Here is a 22,404-nt window from a genome sequence, read left to right on the forward strand (position 1 = left end):
CTTTGCATGTGTGTGCAGTGGTCAGGTCAGGCACAAACTCAGGAAGAGATGACATGAACTCACCCATTTTTATCTCGTGCTCGCCACCATGGTAGGTTGCTCTCCTCCAGGATAAAATACTCATCACCCTTCCTCAGCTGAAGGTCATTTGCATTCATCGGCATATAATCATAAAGGGCTACAACCTTTTTCAGCTCGCTTGTGGAGACTGGTGCTGCTGTTGGCTCAGGGGGCAGTGGCTTTTTCAAGATCTTTATAGGTAGAAGAAAAATATGGGGTGGGGTTGGCTAATCATCAAGCATTCTCTTTTCCCCCAACTCTCCAGTTTACTAGAGACACCATTCTAGCCCAAATTAGGCATAATAAAAACTTTGCATTCATTCAGCAACCACTTTTAAGCACCCATGTAGGGCTTCTCAACTTGAGGTACACATGAAGATCACCTAGGGAGTGTTTAACAATCCCAATGCCTAGGCAGTTTTCCACAGACCAACTATGTTAAAATTCCTGGGACTAGGAATCAGGTATCAGTTTTTTTTTTTTTTTTTTTTTTTTGTGGTGTTGAGGATTGAACCCAGGGCTTTGTGCATGCAAGGCAAGTACTCTACCAACTGAGTTATCTCTCCAGCCCAGACATCAGTATTTTTAAAGCTTCCCAGAAAAACCATGTACAGCCAAGGTCAGGATACCTGCTTGGCACTGAAGTAATACATGGATCTAGTAAGTGACTCGGACCTTTGTTTTCTTTGTAAAATGAGCATAACCATCTCACTTATAATATACAAGAAAGAACTTTCTAGACCTCAGGAAGGAACCAAAAAATAAAGTTTTAAAGTAAAATGTTAGTCAATAAATGTTGGCAAGGATGTGGGAAAAAATGTTCATTTATACATTACTGGTGGGACTGCAAATTGGTGCAACCACTATGGAAAGCACTATGGAAATTCCTCAGAAAACTTGGAATGGAACCACCATTTGACCCAGTTATCCCACTCCTTGGTATATACCCAAAGGACTTAAAATCAGCATACTACAATGATGCAACCACATCCATGTTTACAGCAGCTCGATAGCTAAGCTATGGGAACCAACCTAGGTACCTACCCTTCAACAGATGAAAAGAATGAATTTATGGCATTTGCTGGTAAATGGATGGAACTGAAGACTATCATGCTAAGTGAAATAAGCCAATTCCCCAGAAACCAAAGGCCTAATGTTCCCTCTGATTTGTGGATGCTAACCCAAAACAAGAGGGGGTGGAGAACAGAAGTTCATTGGATTAGACAAAGAGGAATGAAGGGAAGGGGGCATGAGAATAGGAAAGACAATAGAATGAATTGGCCATAACTTTCCTATGTTCATATATAAATGCACAACCAGTGAAACTCCACATCATGTAAAATCACAAGAATGGCATCCTAATTAGAATAAGTTAAAAACTCCATGTACGTGTAATATGTCAAAATTCACTACTGTCACGTAAATCTAAAAAGAACAAAGTAAAATGTTAGTGGTAGAATCTAGGACTTGTGTGTAGGGATGTTCAGTGCTAAATTCTTTCAAGTTTACTGTATATTTGGAAAATAATTTTCACTAAAAAATAAAAATAAATTGTATTTTAAAATGTTTTAAACAGGTGATTGGATTAAATAATTGCCTAGAACTACCTAACAGCCCTTTATCTTTTAGCTGGAGAGGAAGTCCTAAGTAGAAGTATAAATCCCATCTCAGCAAGAATACAAATCAACACTCCAAGTTCTAAGGACTTCTAAGACTGGTGTATTTTCAGAGTTTGACTAAAAATTTCCATTTAAGCAGTAACAGTATATAATTTCCTCTATACCTGGTCCTCCTCCGGTGTGGGGGGAAGAGGTTTTTTTGTCTTTCGGTGAGAACTCCCAGGTTTTAAGCCTGCAAAACAAGAAGTCAGTGATGATATGAAATGCATTTTAGGAAAGGGCTGAAGGACGGATTTCATCAGGGATTTTGCTGTTGTACACAAAGCCTTTAGGCAAATTAGAAAAAGTGTATGGATTCCAGGTCACATGGCTTAAAGAGCAGATTATGCTTGGATTTTAGCCATCACTAATCCCTTCACCCAAATCTGCTTGTACAGTGGCCAAAATATACAAATTTATGCTGTGTCCCTGGGTTCCATGGACACTGGGAGTGCAGTGGATAGCTACATATCCATATCTCTTATCATCAAACAAGGAAAAAATTGACCTGGGAATGTAGTTTAGTGGAGATAGAATGCTTGCCTAGCATGTGTGAGGCCCTGGGTTCTCTTCCTAGTACTGGGATGGTGAGGGGGAAGAGGAGGAAGAAACTATATTGATCAGATCTCTTACTTCCATTCCTGTTCTCCAAAATTTGGCAGCCCATAGCATTTTTGGCTGTCTGAGAGCAGCAAAGATACTGCCCGTCGATCCAGAAGCAAGGGTGGTATTTCTGTACCAGATCACTGTTGTATCGGATTACTGTAGGAGGAGAGAAGGAAGAGAGATCATATTTGATATGCAGAATTCACAACTTGCACCTTTTCGTCTTTGAGCTTAGTGGTGAGCTTCAAATACCTGCCCTCTCCTTAGATACCCTGAAGGAAAGTAGACCAAGCACCAGTTGGTTCACGTGACTGTCCTGCCTGCCCATGTGCCCTGGCCCCAAAAAATCTCCCATGCAATTGTCTTCAGTGATCTGCCATGAAGAGTATCTCCAATCAACATGATAAGACTATCTGATGACACTAGAGCTCAACAACAAAAATATTATCTATGTTTTCTCAGTAGCCATTACAATCTTTTTCTAAGGCAGATGTTGACTATGGTATATGTTTTTCAGATGAGGGAAACAATGTGATATGTGGAAGCCAAACTCTCACTCCTCTTTTAACATACTAATTTCCCAATTCCTGAGCGATCTGTTAAGGATATTTGCTAAAAGTGATAACTTCCAGTACTGGGCTTCCTGTGTTCATAGAATAGTCAACAGAGCTGAGCTCAAAGGTAAATGAAGGTGAGTCTGCCTCTAGGATAAGCATGGTTCCAAACTTAATAGGACCATTGAGGTAGGCTGAGCTCAATGCCAGATATAAACACAGCAGCTCAATTTCCTTCATAGGAATGTGAAACAAAAAATATCCAGAAGTCAAAGCACTTTGTGAAGAGAGGTTTGCAGACAGGAGGGATTAGTATTATTGTTTATAATACTGTGGCATCTTCAGAACCTTATCAGGAAGTCAATTAGATAAGGCCTCCAAGGATCATGTCGTCAGATAATTTAGGGAAGCAAAGGCAACTGAAACAATAGTAGTAGTAAGACTAAGGTAAAGACACAGGCTGGTCTAGGAACAGGCACATTTGAAGACACACACATTTCAGCATTTACGGCTACGAAGAATCCCACATAACCTTTAAAAAAAAAGGAATGAAAACAAAACCTTCTGCTGTAGAAAACATATCAAGTCCTTAAAAGCTTACTAGCCACACTCCACTGATTTAAGGCTTTGGGGAAAGCCTAGAAGTTCTAGTGACAGGTGCTTTTTACAGGCAGATGAACAAAAAGTGCTACCTTTTAAAAATAGTAACATCTTTTTTTTCAATGTACAAATATGATTTTTAATTACACCAAAACTTGTCAAAATTTCAAATTCAAACAACATCTTGCTGCTGTTCTCAACATGGATTTAAAGACTTCTAACAACTGTCCCCTGCCACTCCCCCACACCTTTTCAGTATTCTTCACCATTACCAACGGCAGAGGGGAAGAGCTATTCAGATAGAATGTAGGATGTAAGGGGCTGCATTGCCTATAGAGAATTTTAAAACAATAATAAAACTATCAAAAGTCTTTCTGCCTTGCCAGGAGTGGTGGTGCGTACCTGTAATCCCAGTGGCTCTGGAGGCTGAGGCAGGAGGATCTCAAGTTCAAAGCCAACCTCAGCAACTTAGCAAGGCCCTAAGCAACTCAGTGAGACCTTGTCTCTAAATAAAATATAAAAAAGGACTTGGGATGTAGCTTGGTGGTAAGGGCCCTTGGATTTAATTCCCCAGTACCAAAAAATAAAAATAAAAATAAAAATAAAAATAAAAAGTTTGTTTGCCTTTAGTTACAATGAGGCACTGATAATTCTGAATAATGTCACTGCTACTTCTCCCTCCCAGAATTGATTGCTCTCATCATATCCACCCCCTGCCATGAGAGTCCCCTTCACCCAGGGATTTCAAGACCTTCAGGTCCTTTGTACTTTCTGCAGGGCTAAGCACCAGTAAGCATAGCTTAGTGACTTAGTTCATCCTTAAACTATGCTAATGTGCTAATAAAAGGAAATAAAGTGTCCTGCCCTCTCCATCCCTAGCACAATAACATAGAACTCTGCCTACATTCACCATTAATGGTTGCCTCTTTAGAAGTCCCTTGAAGATGCCACCCCTTTTGTTGGTTAATCTAGAGCCAGTATTTCCAGCTACTTATAAGAGGATTACAAAAGAAGAATGTACAAGTAGGAGAGGCTAGGGGAGACTGCTTGCTTCACCAACGCAGAGTTGTATTGTCTGAGAAGCACTAATGATGGGTACACATTCTCCAAATACTGGTCATTGCTATCTATGTTTATCAGGATAATGCCTAAAATTATTTCAGGCATGCATAAATCATTCCTCCCTATATTAGTCATGAAGTTTTGCTGATGCCATTCTTCCATTCATTTTTGTGAGGCCAGCCTTTACTTATTGCTGAAGTAACAATTAAGATAGGGTCTATTGAGCTTGACCAAACAGATTAAAGAATGAGTGTAGGGTGGAGCTCAGTGGTAGAGCACATGCTTAACATGAGCCAGGTTCCTGATTCAATCCCCAGCATCAAAAAAAAAAAAAGAAGAAGAAGAAAAGAAAAGAAAAGAATGAGTGTAGACAAATACCTGTAGTGTTGTAACATAGAAGTGTCCACTACCATATTCAAGGAAATGGAAGGAGAGAATCTGTGACTAAGTCCTCAGGAATAAATCTTTCCAAACAAATTGCCATTGAGAAAATGCGACTGCTGGATAGGAGGTACCTGAAGCTGTACTTTTTAAATTGAGTTATAATTTACATATGACAAATCACACAGACCTAAGGTATATAGTGAGAGCCACATTTGTCTACAATCATTTGTTTTGTTTCTTTTATCTTTTCTTTTCTTTTCTTTCTTTCTTTCTTTTTTTTTTTTTTGTGGAGATGGAGAGCTCAGCAACTGAGCTATACCCCCAGCCTTTGAAAATAATCTATTTTAAAATTTTGAGATGGGGTTTTGCTAAGTTGCCCACACTGGCCTCAAACTTATGATCCTCCTGCCTCAGTCTCCCAAGTAGCTAAGATTATAAACATGCCTAACTGTCCATTGTTTAACTCTAATTCAGATACAGGCCTCAAAAGGATCCCCCTTACTCCTTCATGATCAATACCCCTGTAGAGATAATCATTATTCTGATGAGGTTCCTTTTTCATGTTAGTGGTTTCTAATAGGTGCATTTTGCCTGAGAGATAGCATCACTAGAGTGGTATTTGATGACTCCTAGGATAACTCACCATTAGCATTGCTAGCACTTGGGGCTATCCTGATATTGTTAGGAATCTTATTTAAATCTCCCAGCAGTCATGGTATTTGTTAGAAGGGGATCCTACATTTTGGCTTCTGTGGTAGATCACTCCAGGCAAGTTTGACATGGCATACATCCGGGTGTAACAACTGGGAAAAAATGCCTTCAGTGAAATAGAAGGGAAGAGATGGCAAAACTGCACGTAGCCACACTTATCTACCCACACTAATGGCACAACTGCAGTGATGGTGTTGATATTTGTCTAAGTTTTAGTTTTAGCTTACTGTAAATTTACTTGGCTAATGAACTTTAATTGCAGTGCATAATCAACATGGTAATGTTAACATCTGGGTTAATAAACAAAGCTTACAAACAGGATATTATTTATTTATTTATTTATTTATTTATTTATTTTGGTACTGGGGATTGAACTCAGGGGCACTCGACCACTGAGCCACATCCCCAGCCCTATTTTGTATTTTATTTAGAGTCGGGGTCTCAGTAAGTTGCTTACAGCCTTGCTAAGTTGTTGAGGCTGGCTTTGAAATCACAATCCTCCTGTCTCAGCCTCCAGAGTCGCTGGGATTACAGGGGTGCACCACTGGGCCTAGCATGATATTCTTATCCTTGGTCATTACTCATAATTTGTAACATAGTAGACATTCAAAAGTGTTTGTTAGACTAAACTAAGACTAGTTTTGAAATTAGTATTTGAAGTGTAAAGAACTACTAACTTGGACACACCACACGTTTCTCCCTTGCTTCTCCCTCAGCAACTCTGCCTTACTTCCTTCTAATTACAAATTAAATCCCAGTCATCTATCAATGTAGAGCCCAAGTTGGTGGTGGTTGTTTATACTCACAGAAAAATCAATTAATACAACTATTTATGGATCTCTTTTTTGTGTGCAAGGCATTGTATCAGGCACTGTGGAGGGAACCAAAGAAGTGCAGATATGTATGCCCTCTAGGGCTCCTATCTCAGTTGCTGGCTTGGAAATAGTACCAATTGACTGTATTTGGGCAAGTTACTTAATCTTTCTGTAACTCAGTTTTCTTATCTGTAAGATGGGGATGATGAAAATAACTGCCTCATGTGGTTAATGTGAAGAATAGGTGAGGTAATATATTAAAGAACTTAGAGGGCTGGGGAGATAGCTCAGTTGGTAGAGTGTTTGCCTTGCAAGCACAAGGCCCTGGGTTCGATCCCCAGCACTGCAAAAAAAAAAAAAAGAAAGAACTTAGAGAAGAGTCTGGATCTTAATAAACACTACTGATGAGTTTGCTCAGTTTGTATCCCCAGGGCTAAAGCTGGTCCCTTAACTCAAAATATGTCAAGAACTGAATGTTGTGGTATTTGTAATACTCAACATAGCTTTACTCAAGAATATTTTATAACTAACTACATGTGGAATTTCTGGACTTGGAAAGTAAGCAGCATAGAAGTATGTAATGAACTTGGACTTTGGAACACACACGCACAGAAATGTAGTAAGAATCCAGGCTCCACTACTCATTAGCTATGTGCTTGTAAGCAAGTTATGTACCTGTTTAAGTCTCAGTTCCTTCATTTGGAAATAGGGGAATAATACATTATTTGCAAAATTATCATGAGGATTAAATATGCTATTACATTTGAAACACTTGGCACAGAACCTGGTACACAGTAAGTGCCCATTAAGTGTTAGTTATTATTGTCATTTTTAGCCCCAGATTGTTGTGAAAATTAAATGATATAATGAATATAAAGTATTTAGCTCAGTGTCTGACGCACAGCAAAAATTCAATGAAGTGATCCCTTTCTTCCTTTTCTGATTCCCCTTTCAGTTTGAAAGACTTGGTGATCGTAATTTCTACCAATCATACTTGCTCTCAAGAGAGTGATCAAGGCTGGTATGGCCAACTGCTGAGTATCAGAATCTAAATGTTTATTAAGACAAAGGGCTGTCATGCAATAACCCAACCATGCCATTATCAGTCTGTCCTCCTTCCTGTTTCTCTAGGCAGCCTTTCCTGATGTCAACTCAACCAGTTAATCTCTTAGTCACTTGACATGTGGCTATATATACACACAAATATATGTTCATACATCCTGTACTGCAAGAATTTAAGTCAAGTTTATCTTAAAACACTGTTTGGGCTATGTGAAATGCTGAAACAATGTTCAAGTGCAAGTCCTCACAAAGCAAGAAACAAAAAATAGTTCCTTGGAAAATATTTAGCCACAACGAAGAGATGTATAATGCTTTCTTATACAGTGTTTTACAGTTTTTCACATACTTTCACATACATTACTACTTCGTGTGATCCTCAGAATAACCCTGAAAGTAGGTGTAGGAGGTATTATTGTTATTCCTGTTCAGTAGAAGAAACCAAACCTCAGAGAAGCTCGCTGGTCTACTTGTCAGAAGTCACCCAGCTTGTAAGTGATAGAAGGTATTTTGAAACCAGGTTCTTTTACTCTGACCTTAAGTACTCTCATGCATTTTCTCATTTAATTTTTTGGAGTTAAGTATTTCATAACTAGGACTCTGAATATTGTGTAATCATTGAACAACACACTACCCTTGTGATTGGTGTAAAGAATGGAACTTTTTATAAATAGACAAATGGAGATGCCCACAATTACAAAATTGCAAGAGAAAGATAGTAGTGGAACTGGGTAGAACGCTTAGTCTAATGTGTTATCTTTCATTGACATGATGAAATTCTAAACTCAAATGTAGCACTACTACTGAGGCAAAATACAGACTCTCTCTCTCTCTCTCTCTCTCTCTCTCTCTGTCTCTGTCTCTCTGTCTCTCTTTCCCCTCTCTCTCTATCCCCTTCCTCCCTCCCTCCCTCATCTTCCTTCTCTCTTCTACTTTCCTTCCACTCATTTTTCCTTCTTCTCTACCTTTCTCCTTTCCCTCTCTTCTTTATCCCTTCCTCCATCTCGTTTTATCTTTCTCCCAATCTCTCTCTCTTCCCCATTCTTGTCCTTTTCTTTTGAAAACCCGTTTACTTTCCAAATAATGCTTACCATTTTTGAGCTGATGAATCCAACGCTTTCTCAGTTCTTCAGTTGGGGAAAAAACATAGAGAGGTCCTTCATCATATATAACCTGGAGCAATGGACACACAGACTTTAGCAGTTAAATCTTGGTTAATACATATGGGTTATTCACTTGGACAATATGGAGCAAAATTTTAATTCATGGTTCTCCCACATACACCTAATGACCTCCCCTCACTAACACTAGTCAAAATAAATCAATTTGGAACCACAAACCTACTTCAAAGAGAGTAAAGTATATATTTAAGTACTATCATCAATTAGTATGTTTTCAATGCCTACTATGATCAAGAGATCATGCTAGGTATTGTGGAGATATATGAAATATAAAAGATTTGGTTCTGACTCTCAGAGTTAATAGCTGGCACACAATAGATTATAAAGTCAAAATTAATTACTTTTGAATTATCTGCTGTTTAACATTATCCAATAGCACATCCAAATAATATCATCTTCTTGAAAGACAAATGGCAGTAAAATTTATATCTAAAATCCCCTTCCTTTACAGGTTTTCTAACAGTCAGGGACATGAATAAGATCCTTTTGTATTTTCTTCTGGCTTGTTAATCTTGCTGTGCTCAGAAATCCATGACAGCCCCCTCCCCTGAGACTTTCCACTTCCTTTTCTGGCTTTCACTGTTGCAGAGTCTGCTATATTCATAATATGTGGCCTATAGAGTTCTCAGGACATAAGCAAGCCATGTTGAAGATCAAATCTTGCTATCCTTTATGGCTTATATTGCATCTACTAAACAGATGCCTATGTGATTAGTTCTTCAGTTATTTCACACTAGAATAAAATTTAGGTTTATGTGTAAGTCTAATAGACCTTCCCCATACTGAACTTCCTAATATTACTCCTTCCCTCCCCTTTTCTGTCTTTTCAACCCACATAACCACCATTAGACAGATAGGCAGAACCAGAAGGAAGTGAAATGCTCACTCAACAAGTACAGCATCTTTCTCAATGCAGTTTTTATAGACAAGACACACAGAATTGGTGCTATGTATTCTTTTTGAGGTGTAAAGATGGAAAGAAACTATGTTAGATTAGGAAAATAGCAAAATAAATATTCTCAATCATTGTTGGTCTCATTTCTTGGTCCAACTGAAGCCAAACACTTGGTCAATAGACCACAACCATCTACTGTACATTTACTAAAAGAAGGACTTACAATTGTAAACATATATCTTTTTCAAGATAGAAGCATCTCTCAAATATTTGGGAGCCATTCTCAAGAACATAATCATCAAAACAATAAGACATTTGTCTTCAAGACTCCATGGGAGGACAAAATCCTACCTTCGACAATTACCAGTCAACAAACAGAGCTGGCCTATTCTCACTTACACTAACAAACCCTTTGTAACTTTTACTTCTCTGACTCAGTCCTAGTGTTTAGCCTTAGTTACTTGCCTTTAGTTGGCTTAAAAAAAATCACTAACTCTGGAGGTCGTACAGTGGAGATATATGCTATTAGTCTCCCACTAGTTTTGCTCTAGATAACATCTCTGATGTGTGGGTCATGAAAACAGCATGCCTAGGTTATTTTTCAGGAACTGGAAACCCATTTTTGTGGAAACCACTAATGTTTTACTTGAGCCAATGCAGGGATCCAATGAGTGACCTTTTCACATCAGGAGACCCAAAATTCCACCCTCAGATCATGTTTACACATCTATTTTCTGAAGATGCACCCCATGAAGAACCATGAAGATTGGCTGCACATGTGCAGACCACTGATTGCTTCACTTCCAACCACCCTGTGTCTCGACCCCATAAATATTCCTAAACATGTTGTCAAGGCAGATTTGAGATTTGAGTCTCCCACCTCCACATCGGGAAACAAGTTCTTTTGCAAAACTCCTTGTTTAAGTGATTAGCATACTACGCAACGGGCAAATGGGCCTGGTTTAGTAGCACAGCTTCCTTGTTCACTTCAACTTCTATTTACTGGGATCTAGTATATTTCCCTTTGCCCTGCACCCTATCCCTACCAACTACATTGCAGAGTCCTTCCCAGAGCTGAAGAGGGAAAATAACTCACCTGGAAAGGATAAGGAAACCTTTCAATGATTGAAATCTGTTCCATTTCACTGGACTCTTCACCCCTTCTCTATGATGAAAGAAGTATGGTTATGATTATCAGCTTATACATTACTCTTTTCTGGGTTTCTTTAAGTATTGGGAGCGTTTGTTTGTTTGTTTTGCAGTGGGGATTGGACCAAGGCGCACTCTACTACTGAACTCTATCCCGAGGCCTTTTTATTTTTTATTTTGAGACAAGTTTTCACTAAGTTACCCAGGCTGGCCTTGAACTTGGAATCCTCCTGACTCAGCCTCCTGAATCACTGCAATTATGAATAAGCATCACTACACCCAGTTAGGAATTGGAAAACCACTGAGCCACACCTCCAGTCCTTTTTATTATTATTATTATTATTTAAAATTTTGAGACAGAGTCTCACTAAGTTCCTTAGAGCCTTGCTAAGTTGCTGAGGCTGGCTTTGAACTTGTGATCCACCTGTCTCAGCCTCCCGAGTTGCTGGGATTACAGGTGTGTGCCACCACACCCAGCTCCCAGTCCTTTTAATTTTTTTTTTTTTTCGAGACAGGGTCTTGCTTAGTTGCTGAGGGTCTCTCTTAGTTGCTGAGACTGGCCTTGAACTTGTGATACTCCTGCCTCAGCCACCTGAGTCGCTAGAATCTTAGGTGTTTGCCATGGCACCCAGCTAAATAATCTATTATTACACCTTAGTTTGTTTCCAATTATTCAACAGCATATACCACGTTGATAGGAAGATCCGTGCATAAATCTTTGTGTACTTTTATTATTCTTTCCTCATAATAAATTCCTAGAAATAAAATTTCGTTCTTCTGTTTATGGAATCTGTGTACTTTGGTTATTTTTATTTTTTTATTCTATTTAATTTTCTAGAAGTAGAATTGGAATTACATATACTCCTACTGGCTATCTGTGAGAGTATCTATTTATTTACATTCTTTTTGACACTGGGTATTTTAAATATTAGTTAATTTGACAGTCATGAAAATGGTATTTCACTGCCAACTGATTTTGCAATTTACTTTTACTCCCAAGATTGGACAATCATATATTTACTGCTTGTTTACATTTTTTCATTTATGAATCGTCCCTTAATTTTTGGTCAGTTTTTCTATTGAGATATTTACTGTATTTCTAGTTATTTCAATAAGATCTTGATATAAGAATGCTAATCTTTTAACTATATGTTCAAAATATTTTCCAGTTTATCATTTATATTTGATTTTTGTTTATGGTGTTTTTGCCATACAGGAATTGAAAGTCTGTGTCATCAAATCAGTTCATCTGTTTCTTAATAGCTCCAATCTTTATCATTATTATTAGAAAGGACTTCCCTCCCACAAGATTATATAAGTAGGCATTTATATTTATTATCACTCATAGTTTTCACTTTTTATATTAAGTTCTTGAATCCATCTGAAATTTACTTTTGTGTATAAACCCCATTTTCCTCATTCCTCTAATATTAATGATTAGATGTCCCAGCACCAATTATTGAGAAATTTTCCTTTTCCCAATGATTTGACCTGCATGAGGCTTTCTTGAGTGAGTATATACTGAATCCTGTGAATATGGGTTCCAACTGGGCTATAGGAATGAATTCCTAAGAATTGGCATTGTCTGTGCAGGATAAACTTCTGAAGACACAGAAGACTTCTAATGGCACCCTGAGTTCAATCCCCAGTACCAAATAAATAATAAAATAAAATAAAAAAGGACTAGGGATGTAGCTCAGTAGCAAAGATGGGTTCAAGCCCCAGCACCAAAAAATAATAATTACTATTATAAAATAAAATAAAATTAAAAACTACTGGGAGGGTAGTTCAGTGGTAGAGCATCCCTGGGTTCAATCCCCAATATAAAAAAAAAGATTAAACAAATTATAATATATCCATGATAGGTAAAATCATGCAGTCATTAAAATCACTTAATTAAAAATATCTATTATTGGTAGAGCATTTTCCTGGCATATAAGAAGCCCTTGCTTCAATCCTCAGCACCAAAACAAAATAAAACAAAACTATTGTCTTTGGGAAAAGTTTCTTATTAAATTGAAAAGGTAGATTACAAGGCAAAATGTATAGTATGATTTTTATGTTCTAAATATATAACATATTCATGCATGTGTATGCATTGTTAGTAGAGAAAAGCATCTACAAGTGAATATATACAAACATGTTAATAGTTGTTTTAGTTGGACAATGGGATTTTGTACCATTTTATCTTATTTTTGTGCTTTTAAAATATTTCCCAGAGTTTCTATAATAAATATGTATTACTCTTGCAATCAGGAAAAAAAAAAAACCAAAAACAACATTAACAAAAAATCAACTCAAAGAGTCAGTTAATCTCTTCTTACCGGAATTTGTCTTTCAGGGGGAGGATTTTTTTCAGGAACCACTGTTTCAACGCAGGTGATCTTCTCAACATCTATTGAACCCTTCTTACTGCCTCTTCTCTGAGAAAGAGAATGAGGAAGAAAATGGAGAAAGATTAAGAGTGATTAAGCAACCAGATGATTACATTTTGTTATCTAATCATTCATCATGTGAGGTGGCACCCACACTCTATATCAGAACCTGTCATTTTGGAAAAAGAAAATCTTCCAAATCTATTAATCTAACTTTTGACTACCAGATAGAAGACAAATACTATGAAAGTGTTAAAGACTGTATGGGCCATAAGAAACAATGAAACAATTTTCAAATTTGGGATTTTGTTCTTGAGACTTATTTATTGAGTATTCACCAACTGCAAAATTCCATGGTAAGACTTCCCTGTGACTTCTTAGCACCTTTGAAATTCTGCCCGAGCATGGCTGTAGCTAGCTCTACTCTAGGAAATATTTTGTTGACCTTGAATATACATGGGTCATTTCTACCTCCCTCCTTCTACCATGGAAGATGTACCACTTCCCCAAAAAAGATCTTGAAATCTTGAATCTCAGGCTTCACAGCTGAGAAACTTACCCCACGTTCAAAGTCATACTCATAGTAGGAAAGTTTGTGCATAGTCAAAAGAAAGAGACGCTTCTTGAAGTTTAAAGGTGATGTTTTCTTTTTCTGCTGTGAGCGCTTCAGAAAGATGCTCTCCAGTATCACTGCAGCCATCACTTCTTCTTTCTGGGGCTCACTTGTGTGCTGTTGATAATGAAAGTTCTTGAGGGTCCAGTGCATTAATTCTCATCCCTCCTAGATCCCCCTCAGCCTAGCTACCTACTGCAGATGGAACAAGAGTGTGCATTACTAGCAAAGAGCCTATTTTCACCTTAACACCCTTCTTACACTGTCCCCAAAGTCTGCGAATTCCCAGGAATAATAGATATACACTGAATTGGAGGGGTTGATTCTACGTTGTGAGTTCACAAAAATGGGGTTCCTCCATAAGTCAATAGAATGCATTGGATGTCAAATGACATGTACCTGTGTGCTTGGTAATGTCAAGAGGTAGCTTTATACTAGTCACCTTTTTATGATATGTGTACAGAATTTTTGAACAGCAAAAGTCTCTGTGCGCTGTTGACCCTAATGTTTCCAAAAGGAATAATGCAACTGCCAGAACTCCATGGAAGTAGATAGTGGCCTTTGATTCTCAGTTTCCTAGATAGTGAGTGTAATTTTTCAAACATTGTCCCACTAGGGTCTGTCAACCAAGGAGGCTAATAAGGACATGGAGACTACACCTGTAGTTATGGATACATGCTAACTATCACCCAACAGATTTTGTACGTTACCCACAGATTGAACTACAAAAGGTAAAATTTTTATTCTCAAATTGAAAACTATTTTTTATGAGGGGACAGTCGTGTTTTCTCTTTTGGCTTTTTCCCCCTTATTTCTTAGTTAATTTAGGCAACATCATGTAAAAGTAATGCAACTGTCTTAGTGGCAAGGAAGCCAGCAGTTTTCATTTATGAACAGTAATGTGATTAGCCTGCTCAAAAGTTCAATGTTCCAGAAGGATTCAGTTCAGGTAAGTAAAAAGAAAAATCCCTCAAATCCACGAATTGCTTTTTTAAAAATGATTTTTAAAACATTTTTAGTTGTAGAGGGACACAATACCTTTATTTTATTTATTTATTTTTATGTGGTGCTGAGGATCAAACGCAGTGCCTCACACGTGCTAGGCAAGCACTCTACCCTGAGGACCCCAGCCCCTGCTTTTTTAATTCACACACTTTACATCAGTTCTTCACATAAAATTATGTACCATCTTATTACTAATTCCAAATCTCTATTTTGAAAGTACAGTGAAAACAAATAGTGTCACAAAAATTAAGCACTAAGTGAATAAAGGAAAAAAATCACCAGTCCTCCCCTCAAGTTTTGTTATAAGCAGGGTTTTTTCCCTATGAAGAAGTTTAGATTTATTTATTCAACTAAACTTCTTATGCTTTGTGTGGCACCAGGGAAGCAGAATAAAGTCAGCAGTTTTTTTTCTGCTCATCAAGCACAGATATTGCTTACACTAGGAGAGCAATGAGTGGTTTTTATCAAAGCTTGGGGCTATCCACAGTTTGCTCTTTCCTGTGGTGGAGACAGTTCCATTATCATACTGGGAAGACAAAAATAGATTAAAAGGACACCAGGATGTTCAGAATGATCACTTTCCCTCCTGTCTACCATGTAGATGTCATTGTATTCTGGTAGTGAATTAGTTCAATATTTTGTAAATAATCTTGGGAGAAAAATCGGGCAAAGGTGCAAACCTTTCCCTACATTATGTCACACACCTCTCTTCCCTGATTCCCTGGTTTAAATTATCTCACATAGGAGTGATAAACTGCTAAGTTTACAACCAATTGGTCTTTCTAATGTTTGATTTCAGCTCAAATTCCAAAAACGGTTTCTTTTAACATTACAATTATTCATTTAGCGAGAAGTAGTGGTGACCAAGTAATAATACTCTGTTCTCAGGAATTGCTAATTCATTGAGCTCCCTGTAATAAGATCACATTTGTTTCATGGTGAGTTACAATTAAGTACCTCTTCACAATCAAAGACACAAATTTCAGAACACAAAATAAAACCTTAAAAGAAGTGAGAAGCATAACCAGTACATGGGATCAAAATCATTCCAACAAACCACAGTTGTGCTTCTTTTAGCTTAGTAAAGCATACCTAACATTTTACCCTTAGTTTTGTTGCAAGATCTTCATGGATACATTCCCTGCTGAGACCAGCATCTGCTTTAGTATTAGCTTCTGCTCTTATTTCCTCTAAGACAGGTCCTTCTGGATGGTACCACCTCTTATCTATTTCTTTTTTAGAATAAATCCAATTTGCACAAGAGGAAGCCTTCCATTTCAAATGTCTGTGTTGGGATAGGGTTTAGCACTGGTCTAAGTATGAGGAAGTAAGGTTTTCACTAGCCATCATCCTTCTAAGCAAGAAGTGAAATGGCCTCAACCTCTAGATTACTGATCTTGAGTATTACTGGGATTTCCATGGTTTGGTATTCCCTTCTTTGACTACTTTTCTCCTATCCCTTGTGATTTATACCAGACTCATGTGGCCTGAATGTGTGGTAGTTCTTCTGTAGGCACCACCAATCCATCAACTAATAATGTAAAATTACAGACATCCATCTTTATGTCTTCTGGAAGGTTGATTCTGCATTAGAAGGCAGAGCTTCTGTGGATACTCATTGTGGAAGATCCCAGTATTTTTCCTCTAACAATAATCAGCAGTGTACAGAGTCAATTCGACCACAAATTATGCACATTAGGGCTTACCTTGCAGGTGGAAATGGAGGTGACATAATGTCACACACACACACACACACACACATATACACACGTGGTTGTTCATATAGAGAAAAAAGAAGAGAAAGAGGAGAAATAATAAAAAGAAAAAATTCTTTATTTAAAACAGAGTATCAGTATCAGTGTTGTAATTTTTTGTTGTTGTTGTTGTTTTTTTTTTTGTACCAGGGATTGAACCCAGGGGCACTTAACCACTGAATCACATCCCCAGCCCTTTTTTGTATTTTATTTAGAATAGGGTCTCACTGAGTTGCTGAGGGCCTTGCTAAGTTGCTGAGGCTGGCTTTGAACTAGAGATTCTCCTGCTTCGGCCTCCTGAGTCGCTGGGATTACAGGCATGTGCCACCACACCCCACAATATTCTTTGTATTAAACTACAAATGCAAGGATTTTCTCATAGCCACTTTTTGCAGCAGAATTCAGAAAGAGGAAGTTTACCAATGTGAATTCAGCCATCATACAAATTGCACTATGCCAAGGAATTAATATAAATAGCACTTAGAGAATCATCAGTAAAATAAAACATCATAGGCTATTATCTTGCTTATAAGAGAAAACACTATTAAGGACAACACTAGAGCAAAATTACAAAACCTGCATAGCCTGCTTATGATTGGGAAAGTCCATGAGAGGCTACTTAGAAATATCCAGTCAAGAGTATTTCAAATAACTACCTAACTAGAATTTTAAGAAGCAGTGTTTTCTCTTTATTTCTCCTTTAATGTACTACTTAATTGACCAGAAAGATTCTGGTCATTCCCTTTCTCTCTGTAGAGGGATTGAAGGGAACTCCTATTTCTCTGAGTGCCATTTACCTACCAGGCATTTTATTTTGTTTTTATTTATTTAATTTATTTATTTATTTTTGCAGTGCTGGAGATTGAGCCCACGGCCTTGTACACAGTAGGCAAGTACAAGTTTGCACCTGCCCCTCCCTGGCCCCTGTCAGACATTTTACATGTGTTATTAATTTTTTCACAACGAACAGATGATAAATCTCTCTATTTTTTTTTTTTTTTTGGTGGAGGTGGTGCTGGGGATTGAACCCAGGGCCTTGTGCTACAAGCACTGTACCAACTGAGCTATATCCATGGCCCAACAGATGAGAAATCTGAGACCCAGAGAGATTACATGACTTGTCCAAACTCACCCATCTATAGCCCTTGCTATATCATGCAATCAGTCCTTACTGTTTCTGTGCTACTTCATTACCCCCAGGATTTCTTTTTGCCATCAGTGAAGTATGATGCCATCCACCTCAGCCCTCTGTCATTCCCCATGGTTATCATCAAAGAGCAACTGGGAAAGGCTCCTCTGCACCTTCTATGAATGTTCAGCAAGGAAGGAAATGGTGGTGAATACAGGGAATAAGAGAGAATCCTGGACCCTGGGTTACTTTCTTCTGCATATTCCTCCAAGGTGGTTTGGGTAATCTGTTCCTGCAACTGTTAGTTGTCCTTCTCACATGAGAGCTCTTCTCAGTTTCATCAGGATTTTTGTTGTTGCTGTTGTTGTTTTTGGTTTCATTTTATTTATTTATTTTTAATTTTCCTTCCTTAAATCCCCCTCAATGAGATTCTTTCTCACTAGTGAATTTTTAGTCACTTGCTGTTGGTTTTTTTTGGGGAGTGGGTGTTTTATGTTTAGTGGAATGAAAGTACAATTTTAGGTTGGATGCCCACTCTTCTCTATCCCTAGGGTTTTTATCACTTAGTATAAATATAAAACTTTAATTAACTATGTTTTCTTGTATATTATGAAATATTTCAAATTGGAAGTACAAAGAATAACATTATACTCATGAACTCACCACTAAGTTCTATAGAATCCTAATATTGTGCCATAATTGCATCAGTCATTTTTTTAGAAAAGAAATCTTATTGTTAGAGCCCAAATATCCTTGTTCTCTAGTCTTAGTCCCCTCCCTTCATAGAGGTTTGCAATATATTGAATTTATGTTTGTCATACCTAGGCATATTTTTACAATATTACTACATGTGTAAGTATCCACAAAAGATATTTAGCATTGGTTTCTATATTTTAAATTTTATATATAAATGGTATGTATTCTCCAGCCACTTGTCTTTTTTTCTCAATATAAAGTTTTATGATTTATTTATCATGGTAGTTCTAATTCACACATTTTAGTTCTTTTTTGGGGGTACTGCTTGGGATTGAACTCAGGGTACTCCGCCACTAAGCTACATCCCCAAGCCTTTTATTTTTCATTATAAGATAGGGTCTCACTGAGTTGCTGAGGCTGGCGTCAAACTTATGATCTTCCTGTCTTAGCCTCCTGAGTCGCTGGGAGTAGGGGTGTGGGTCACTGCACCCAACTCATTTAAATTCATTTTTATGCAAGTAGAGTATTTCTGGTGAATACAGTCCAATTTTTCCCATTCTCCTGTTGCTTGACATTACATTGTTTGTTTTCTATTATAAACAATGCTACCATGAACACTGTAGTACATGTGATCATAGTTTTTGCTTTCAAAATGAATTCTCAGTTACTTCAGACAAAGTGGCAAGCCTGAGTTCCATTTTATCTATTGGAGTATACATTTCATGTGATTCCTTGTTCCCTTTTTACTTCTATCTTTCCTGATGCTTCACTATAAAACCTGGTAAAATCATAAATTGTCTCTAGAGGGAGAATATAACAGATGGGCTAAATTTGTTCTACCAAATATCTCTTTTCAGTCCCAAGAAGCATCCCTCAGGTTCTGATTGAGAATTCCTTGGCCTTGGAACAAAAAGAAAAGTCTTTAAAATATTATAATCATAAGGACAAACCAACCTTAATTAATCTTGTTACATTCACAAGAATCTCTGTTCTGATTCTGAAACATAATTATTTTATAATAAGTTTCATTGTCAGTACTACAGGTAACCAGATTTGTGGGTAAAACTTCCAGCCAAAATTAGATTTTGGGGCTGCATGGTAACCAGGAAAATTCTGATCTGCAGTAGTCATTTCCAACAGGTCTGGGGGTTCTGATTCTTTCCATACCATTTATGTTGTTGACATTTTACATTTTTCTTCTGTTGTCTTGGAAATTTCTAGATCTCAGTGATTCATCATCTCTTTTGTCCTACACTAGAAACAACAGCTTCTGGGCAAGTGATGCCAGAAGAGAGACAGACACTCAATCTGCAAGTTTACAGTCAGTGTCAGATTGGTGAAATACTTTCAGTATTGTCTCTCTGTCCTAAGGGTCACTGCTAGGGTGTCCACCTTGTGTGCCTCTTGGCCTTTCTTATTTTCAACTTAATTTTTTTTTCTTTAGTTTAAACTTGTGTGTGTGTGTGTGTTGCTGGATATAGAACTGGGCCTCTCTACCACTGAGTTACATCCCTACCCCTTTTTATTTATTTATTTTTTGAGACAAGGTCTTGCTAAGTTGTCCAAGCTGGCATCAAACTTGCAATTCTCCTACTTCAGCCTTCCAACTCGCTGGGATTATGGTGAAAACCACCACACTCAGCTGGTTTAAACATTTTATTTGTCCTTCCATATCAAAATAACACATCTTCATTATAGGCAATGTTTCAAGCACAGGGGTATTAACAAGGAAAAATCAATTATAAGTTTATTATCCACATGCACTAATCTCTTGGCATATTTCTTTCTATTTTTTCTGTGCATTTTCTTATCATATTTGAGATTATATTACACATACTATTTATGGCTTACATGTTTGTTAAAAATTATCCATTCACCTATCCAACGTTCCTTTTTCCAAATAAGATCTAAGGTTCTTGTTCCTGGTTGTTTTCTCATGTTATTAGGATCTTTATATAAACATCTTCAATTTGTCAAAAAATTTGTGCATTTTGCATTTTGATACATATTGCCAAAACAGTCTCCAGAAACATTTTACCAGTTTCTGCTCCAAATAGTTTTTGAGAGGCCCTTTCCTTACATCCTTATCTCTTTTCTGCTTATTTCTTTTTTTTTTGCAATCATTTTTTAAACTTTGATTTTATGGCAGACTAACCTGTTGTTTTTCATTGAGTCAGTGATCTTGAATTTCAGTATATTCCAACCTCAAACTTGTCTACAATTTAACTTCTCTTGACTCTAACATTTCCTTCTTCTAGGAGTAAATTAATAGACTCTAGATTATTTTCATTTCAGGGAGGCAGGATAGTGAGATGAGCTTCTGGTGAGGGCTTTCAAAAAGTGGAGAGGAAAGTCTGGGATTAAAGCTTCTAGGTTTGTAATGCTCTCAAATCCCCCACAGTCACTGCACATGAATCTCCATAGAAACTGAAAGTCACACGTGGCCCAATTGTTTCAGGGTCCTCGGAGGAGTTCTACCTTCCCCTCCCCCTTGATGGCTTCATGCATAACCAAGCAGCTTTGGAGTGAAATAGGTCAGAGTCTCTTCTCTATCTTCTTATTGTGTACTGCCTCACTGAAAATCCAAGCTCTCCCTTATTCTCAAGAGTTAGCAATCCGATCTCAGCATTACTGAGGAAAAAGTAGCAGGTATTTGATCACTCTTTGGAGAACACCCAAACTGGTTTTCAAAAGCCATATCTTCCTCTTATACCTAAGTGACTTCCTGGTATGGGTCTAGTCCACTGAAAGGAAACTCTATAGGAAATTTGCTTGAATGGAAATAATAAATCATAGTGATAATTTAAAACTGCACCAATACCCTAGAAGTGAATGGAAAGTTACACTAGTTCTTACCATAAGGAATTTACAAAGGATTCTAAACAAAAACACCATAATTCCTGTTGCCATAAGCAACAGGAATTTTGACTTTAACACAAGCAATAGTTTAGCATGAATATAAAAGGCACCAGAATAGAGTAGATAGGGCAAACCCTAAGAGATATTTTTAGGTCTAATGCTTTAGGTTTGCACAAGTATCTGTATTTTGTGGCTTATTTTGAGGGTGACACTGTTTTATCAAATAACTGAGGCTCCAGAAAGGCTACAGCACTCTTGCTTCAGAGGCTTGGCATGCAGAATGAAGAAAGGAGCAGAACTAATACATAACTAACAGCAAAGAGGACAGTGCCTGAGCTGCATAAACTCCCCTAGCCTAGCCTCTGGACTTTGCTGCTGTCCTGTCTCTGGAAATGCACACGTGGAATAGAGATTTTTAGCTTTGAGAACTGGGTAGCCAGGAAATTGTGATTCCATTTGGAGGTCTGACAACCCCTTCAAGAATGTCTTGATCAGGGTCAGCAATCCTTTTTATTCTAAATGCTAATCCACTTGCTCTAGATTGGACTTGTGAAGACATTGCAGATCTTAAGCAGAATAAAAATAATAGCAAATGCTGAGATATAGTGCTAATTATTGCCAGGCCCTATTTTAATGTCTTTATATTTATTTACACATAAACTGCTTCCAATAAACCTGTGGGGTGGGTACTAGGCAAATTGGGAGGGAGAGAAGGAAAATGGTAAATAGCCAGAGGAGAAAAGGGCAAGAAATATTCAATTCAATTCAATGATTATTAAATGCTGACTCTGAATCAGGGGATATGGTAATGAGTAAAATATAGGACGGTGTAAAGAAGAGGGGATATAGGTAGAGAAAGGAAGAGAAGGAAGAAGAAGGAGAGAAGAAATGGAGAGGAAATAAGAAGATAAATAATTAAGGCCAGGGAAAAGCAAGCTGTGCACATGGTAGGCAATGGTAAGATGAGAAATCTTCACCATGACCTTCGGGGTTGGGCACACTGTCTGGGCTGAGGTGGAGGCTGCTTTCTTCTGGCCCAGTGTCTTATCCACTATTATCATGAGGTTGGCACAGCATCCATACAGTCCTTCCAACAAGCCAGGTCTGATCCTGCCAATATTTGGCCTAATGCAGACCAAGGTTTACAGTCCAGCACCCTAGTTAGCTAGGGCCTTTCCCCAGCTTGCACTGCCTGTTGTGCATGTGAGCATTTACCATTTTCCTAGAAGAGCTGCCTCA

At 37.7% G+C, this 22,404-nt stretch overlaps 1 protein-coding gene across 3 annotated transcripts in view; it reads right to left on the reverse strand.

The window, feature by feature from the left end:
- The window catches only part of Btk (Bruton tyrosine kinase), a 36,636-nt gene that overhangs the window by 9,745 nt on the left and 4,487 nt on the right, over positions 1-22,404 (reverse strand). For all 3 annotated transcript variants that reach the window (XM_047535770.1, XM_047535769.1, XM_047535768.1), the window contains exons 2-8: positions 13,669-13,839; positions 13,059-13,157; positions 10,682-10,750; positions 8,601-8,682; positions 2,352-2,480; positions 1,844-1,911; positions 64-251 (exon numbers count right to left, since the gene is read on the reverse strand). In XM_047535770.1, the coding sequence (XP_047391726.1) occupies positions 64-251; positions 1,844-1,911; positions 2,352-2,480; positions 8,601-8,682; positions 10,682-10,750; positions 13,059-13,157; positions 13,669-13,809 (776 nt within the window). In that variant the 5' untranslated portion in view covers positions 13,810-13,839. The remainder of the gene's footprint in view (positions 1-63; positions 252-1,843; positions 1,912-2,351; positions 2,481-8,600; positions 8,683-10,681; positions 10,751-13,058; positions 13,158-13,668; positions 13,840-22,404) is intronic.

This window comes from Sciurus carolinensis, chromosome X (assembly GCF_902686445.1).
Source record: "Sciurus carolinensis chromosome X, mSciCar1.2, whole genome shotgun sequence".
Lineage (NCBI taxonomy): Eukaryota > Metazoa > Chordata > Mammalia > Rodentia > Sciuridae > Sciurus > Sciurus carolinensis.